This window comes from Homalodisca vitripennis, unplaced genomic scaffold, assembly GCF_021130785.1.
Source record: "Homalodisca vitripennis isolate AUS2020 unplaced genomic scaffold, UT_GWSS_2.1 ScUCBcl_13626;HRSCAF=23938, whole genome shotgun sequence".
NCBI lineage: Eukaryota > Metazoa > Arthropoda > Insecta > Hemiptera > Cicadellidae > Homalodisca > Homalodisca vitripennis.
Window position 1 is genome coordinate 1 of NW_025789732.1, and position 6,872 is coordinate 6,872.

Below are 6,872 nucleotides of genomic sequence, written 5' to 3' on the forward strand. Positions count from 1 at the left end.
GTCTTGAATTTACTTATTCTGGCCAACAAATTCACCATTTTAAATTAATGAAATCAAATCGGTAAAAAACGGAAATGTTTTTTATATTTTGCACTGACATCCAGACCATATTAAGATTTTATATTTTTTTATTGTTGGTAATTAATACATTTTTAAATTGTCCAGAAATGTTTTTATTTCAGAATTAAAAAAATTATTGTCACCTTTATACACTAAGTGTTTCATATATTTGTTGTTACGCTACTTCCGCTTGTTACGCTATATGAAATTGTTATACTAGAATAAATATACATAATTTTTTTATATAATTTAAGAATACTCACCAATCACATCTATCCCAGTCTTAGAAACATCTAACATGTGGAGGATACGACTTTTAATATCCTTATTTAATTATTAACGTTAACATAATCAATAATGATGGCAATATTTGAAAATAATCTGCCAATATGTCAATTAAAATTGGCTTTAATTTATCATTAAACTTTTATTTGGAACAGGATCTCCTGAGATGTCAGGATTCTTTGTTCTCACTGTCCTTGCAAATTCTCTCCACACTTTTTTGGCATCATTTAATTCTTCAAGAAATATATCCAAATCATGCTCGGACCAGTTATAATTTACTTTTAAATCTACCTTTCTCTTCTCTTTCATCGGCATTGTCATGAATCTTGGTGGTCCAAACAAATATAATTCTTCAACTGCAGAATTATCCGGTTCCTGTTCGAGTTTCAGAGTTATATAACTCAATACACCTGCATACATATTGAGGAACCTTCTTATGTTAGGTAAATATTCATTCTTAGGATACCTCATCATAATTCTCAAGTCATCAGCTAACTTCAATGCTTTTTTCACTGTAAACCCATATGTACTATTTATTATAGATGTCATTAACATAGTGGCTATTAGAAAACAAGATCTCATCTCATTAGTTTGATAACACCTCGTTTCTGAATGATGATACCAATCTCTTCATATTACACTTTTGATGTGAAGAATGCTATTTGATTAGACTACTCCAATAAAAAAATTATAAAAAATGGGGTTTTAAATGTTGCTAATCTAAACTACATCAAGATTCAGCCAATGTGTTACGTTCTATCTTTAGTAATATTTTATTTTGAGAGATGACTTGAATTAATACAAAATTTCCACTATTCACATGCATTTGGTGAATGGCACATCAGAAACACCAAAATTTGAAATGAATTCTGGGGTTTAAAATTGATGGCAACTACTTTTAAACTAATATTACTTTTTACACAATAACCTGGAGAAAGAAAGAAAACTTTGATGTTGTTGTATATATATATTTAAGTGAGAAATAGTGTTTGTTACTAGCAACTCAAAATAAAAAAGTACATTTACCATTCTGTATAAAGGTTGTGAGTATAAATAAATCACAATTATAAATAACACTTAAATAATTTATTATATTATATATTAAAACAGTATATTGTCTTAGTCAGTACTTTAATCATGGTTTATAGTTGTTGTAAAAAACAACCCTGCTTGTATTTAAATGTTTTCATATGAAGCCTCTCTGTGTATATAAAGAAACTGTATTTGTAAAACGATTTCATTTATAAATTCCCCACGGATTTTTAATTGTCATCAAATTTTTTAAAGAAAGAAAATGAACTATATCACATGAACAATCTTTCTCATGTAAAAGGATTGAATATATTTAAATGATTGGACAAGAGGTATGAGACTATCTTAGAAAGGTCCTTTGAACTCTTTACAGACCAATATTACTTCTTAATAAACAAAAGCAAATAATTAATTAAATAGTATTGAGTTTTTAATAAGAAAATTTCAATGTATTTGATATTATAATATAATAATAATAATATTTTTCACTTCAAAATTATGTTAATTATAGATAAGTTTAGGAAATGTATTAAATTTTACTAATATTTATGCAATTCCAAGAAACTATAATATATTTATATGGTAAACAAATATTATCAAGCATGCAGTAATTGTTACTACTTTGGGTAGATAAAGAAAATAAAAATACGTAGAGAGTTTAAAATGTTTGATTAATAATTTGTTTGTTAGTCAATATTTATTTTAAATTGTTTATTTTACTTGTATTTACTTGACTTTTTATCATATCTAAATACTTAATTTCACAAATAATAACAAAATGTGTGCCTTGTTAATAAAGCATTACTATTTTAACACAAATATAAGTTACCGATATGGTGGCCCAAAGTCTCCACCACCGTAGCCTCCACCACCTCCCCCTCTTCTGCCTCTTCCTCTTCCTCTTCCCCTTCTAAAACCTCCTCCATACCCTCCTCTATAAACCCCCACCATAACCTTCCCCGTAACCTCCTTCATACCCATCATCATTGCCTTCACCATAGCCTTCCCTCCATTCCACCCTTCACCATAACCTTGACCTCTGCCACCATAACCCTCTCCTCCATTGTAGCCGTGGTCTCCATCTGGACCGTATCCGGGATATTGCGCATGAATACCATAATCAAGTGTTTCACCAGTTTTTTCACTAAGAATGTCCAAGAAGTCGTTCCACAAGTTGTCCAGTTTGTCTCTAAAGTACGTGTAAGTCCAGTAATTGTTTGTCTGTCACTTTCCCAAATCCCTGGACATCTGGTTCACTAAAAGTGTGATCAATAAATTTAGGTTTTCCAAGTTTGTATATTGCATATGCTTTTTGTATCATTTCTTGATTGTCTTCTTTCATATCTTTCATGTACAGTTCAATTTCTTTGATAATATTAGTGATATTTGCCAACATGTAATCCCATTCTTGTTCATCCTTTGGGCTGTCTAAAATTCTTATAAGTTCATCATCAATTGCTGAAAATTCCTGTGCTTCCAATGTAGGACCAGCATTGACATGCAATATGAGACAATATATTATAACAGTTAGCTTGAAAATGAAAGATATTGTTATTGAAAACCATACTGAACTTTCATATGGGTTATATTTTAAGCATCTCTATTTGCATCAAGTCCACTATTCTGAATAAAGCTTTAGATTTATTGATAGTTAATAACTAGTTTAGTTGGTGTAATGGTTGTATAACACTAGAATACTAATTATTGACATCACAGTTCACAGAAATAACATTGATAAAGCAGTTAAACTTACAATACTTGTCAACTACGGAAACAACAAACTTGGTTAAATTATTTCAGTGGTTTAAAAATGTTATAAAAACAAAATTAAAATTTAAAATTTTAAATTTTATTTGTTTCAATAAGTGTTAATTTTGAATGTTTTTAATTACTCTAGGGTTCAAATGCATTTCGTTGTACGAATACTTGGTTAGTATTTCTCCATTTTCTATGTTAGAAGGAGCAATTCTTTTTTTAAAAGTTGTTATTCCTTCTTAGCAATTCATAGAATTTTGGTAATTAAATTTTTAAATTTAAACAAAAAAAAAAATTAGTTACGTTTTAAATTTATTTATGTTGAGATCACTATGTAAGCTTTTCAAGCATGCTTCAAATTTTAAAATTCTGCTATAATCAAACATTTAAAATGGGTTTTGTTTAATAAAAATTCTTGTTTTACAACACGTTCATGATTTATGTTTTTTTGTGTATTTGAAATCCTTCTCTTATTTTGCTTAAATTTTTTTTAGCATAACATAGTTTTAGCTATAAAAAAAGTCTTGTAGTTATCTTTAAAAAATTTTCCCCTTTTCATGGAAAAATCTGAATTTTTAGCAAATTAATAATCCTCTTGAATCCAAGTTATAATAACAACTGGCAACATTATAACATTTTAAGAAAATACAAAGAAAAGATTAGAAGTAAATAACCTGATGGAAATAAATCATAAAGAAAAAATATTCCGTTCAAATGATATAGACCATTGAGAATACAATTCAAAAATCATTTATACTTTATTAAATTTATATCTTTTTTTTAAAGAAATTTTAAAGTAGTTTTCATTTTTTAAAAATGATTGAAGTAGAAACTATTGTATCTTTTACCCAAATTGTTGAGAAATTATTGTTTTAAGCTGATCTGTAACACGTTCTTGCATTTTTAAAATTTTGGGAAAAACTTTATCAATTGTAGCATGAATAACATTTAAAGTTGCTTTTTTTCAGTGTGATATTTTTCAATTGGGTTTTTTCATGGCGATAGTGGACTTTTGGTGTCGATAGGTTGTGAAGGTCAGTGCAAAAGATCTACTAAAATTAACAGAACTGCCAGATTGTGTTCTGTTAAGGATCTTAACGTAGCGTAGCCGAAATTTCGTTCGGGGGGGGGGGTCCGAAACCGGGGGACCCGGGGGGGACGTTTTGTGTGTTATTTGCCAATAAATTCATGGTAAAAGGTAAATACCAAAAAAACTGGAGCTTTAGTAATACGCCTTATAAAAAGGGAAATATGAAAAGGGCAAATTAACTCTCACAGCAACCTGTACCACAAATTTTCTTGTAAGCTACGAAACTTTCGAAGTTCGATTCTGGCCGGGTAGAAGGCACGAAAGTGATGTTGGATTCACTGGATAAGAAAGAAAAATAACACAACAGACCTTCACTCAAGCGTATAATTGACTCAACATATTCTGTGGAAAAAATGAAATACCAATTCGGGGACTTGGGCCACTGACGGCCGAAAAACCCCTTTGAAAAGAAGGGCGATTTTGAGCGTTGCTCGGGCACAGACAAAATAACGGTCGGAAAAGCACCGGGAAAAACTGATTAGAATTCGGCCACTTTGGATTTCACTGATTGGGGGATTTATGAATGAGTTATAATGACATTTTTTTTGTTCATTACACTGTAGACGAGTATATAATTATCGGAAAAATCACTTTCGGTCGGAAATAAAATACACCTGAAAAACTCTAAAGATTAGAACTTCAACTACTTCGGACTTGGTTATTGAGGTAAACGTGGTATTTTTTTTTTGAGTTAGGACGACGATTTTTTTTATCATTAAATGTACCTACTACCTACATAATTATCGAGAAAAAAAACACTTTGGCGGGAAATACCGAAGAAACGCTCTTTACTGATTCGTTTTGACGATTTTTTATTTCACTGGTTGAGGGTTGAGGAAAATAGTACTTATAATTATGTTAGGACATTGAATTTAGAGATTTAAAGCAACCCGACTAATAAAAAACTATATAATTATCGAGAGAAAAAAACAAAAAAAATCACTTCCGATCGGAATATACTAAGGAAAAGAAATAAAACCTCAGTCAGTGAAATCCAAAGTAGTCGGAACTTCTTATCAGTAGATTTTTCCCGGGGTATTATTACCGGAAGCGATTTTTCAAATTTTCTTTGTAATTATATAGATTTATCGGCGTTCAATTTATACCTAAAATCAATGTTTTTAAATAATTCTAATACCCCTTTTATCTCAACTACTCAACCAGTGAAATCCCAAAACGTCAAAAAACTGAATCAGTAGAGCTTTTTCCCCGGGATTTCCGACCGGGGGAATAATAAATAAAAACAATAATATTTTTATTGGCCAACAATAATAAAAATTGCATACAATCGTCAAATTTGATTATTTTTAAATAAATTTACATCTATTTTAAATTGCCTCATTTACCCCGTTCATACACAGTCCCTTCATTCCTAAGACCATACTTACGCCATACGTTTTAAAATCCTCTAAATTTTACCCCGAAATAGAGGTGATCCAATTTCTTTAAATTTCATCCAGCGGCTCATCATAAACTCTTCCACGAGTAAAAAACCCTCGCACCAAAAAGTGTCTCAATCGGCTTTAAATTTTGTTGGTTCATTCAAATTTTTAATTTATCAGGGACATTTTGATCAGCTTAACACCAACCTCGGATGGCAAACGTTTTTAAAAGGGCTGTTCTGTGGGTGTAAACCCAAGGTTGTCCCTGTTTTTGTCCCTATTGAGGGCGTCCCGCCCCGGACCAACTCGCAATTAAACAGCAGTACAGGGCGATATCGAGGTGTAGAGACAGGGCAAAATTAGCAATCCAAGCTCCCTAAAGGATCTCTGCATGAATTTCGAAATTTCAATTTTGAAATGATGCGGACAGATTTATTTTGATTCTAAATACTCGCTCAAATTTGTATTTTGAACAGCTGCCCCTAGCCTCAACTCGTACATTAGACGGGGGGGTACAAGGCCGAAGAGGCCATTTTTAGTACATCCCGGGAGCAAAATTTTGAAAGGTTCCGTAGAGCATAAAGCCTGAAGAAACCTTTTGGGAGGTACTTTCAATGTGATTGTCCAAGCAGCTTCGATTAAAAGGGACATTTCCCAGGAACTTGGTGGAATCAGTTTCCTTTGAGGACATGTCCGCCATCACATCGGCGCGATCCTCAATCTCTCTTTGCCGCAAACAGAAATTTAGTGCATTTGATTTGAAGTTGATTTGGTCCTCAGATTTAATTTAGAAAAAAACTGAATACATGAATTCAGTTCTAAAAAGGAAATGATTTCTAATTCATGTTTTATTGGAGCTTTAATGCAGAGCGTTTGTATCGTCAACATACTGGACGATTTTCCCTCTCAGGAGCGATGAGTTCCGCCTGCTGATGTACACAAGGAACAAGACTGGTCCTTGTATAGATCCCTGTGGGACTCCATAGGAAAAAAGTCGCTAATGTAAAGTGATTTAATTGTTTTTTTTTTCTTGATAATTATATATGTATTAATCGGCGTTGAATTAATACCTAAAATCACCGTCCTAACATAATCCTAAGTACCACTTTTACCTCAACCATTCAACCAATGAAATCCAAAATCGTCAAAACTTGAATCTGTAGAGAGCTTTTCTTCGGTATTTACCGAGCGGAAGTGATTTTTTTTCTCGATAATTATATAGGTACGTTGTACAGTTTAATGATAACAAAAATCGTCGTCCTAACTCA

General features: G+C 31.6%; 1 protein-coding gene across 1 annotated transcript; it reads right to left on the reverse strand.

Moving 5' to 3' along the window:
- Window positions 1-2,206: 2,206 nt before the first annotated feature.
- Window positions 2,207-2,566, reverse strand: LOC124375120 (ctenidin-3-like; the record flags this gene model as incomplete). Its single annotated transcript, XM_046833227.1, has 1 exon — window positions 2,207-2,566. A coding segment is annotated over one exon (360 nt), but the record flags the coding sequence as incomplete, so codon positions are not given.
- Between the last annotated feature and the right edge of the window lie 4,306 nt (window positions 2,567-6,872).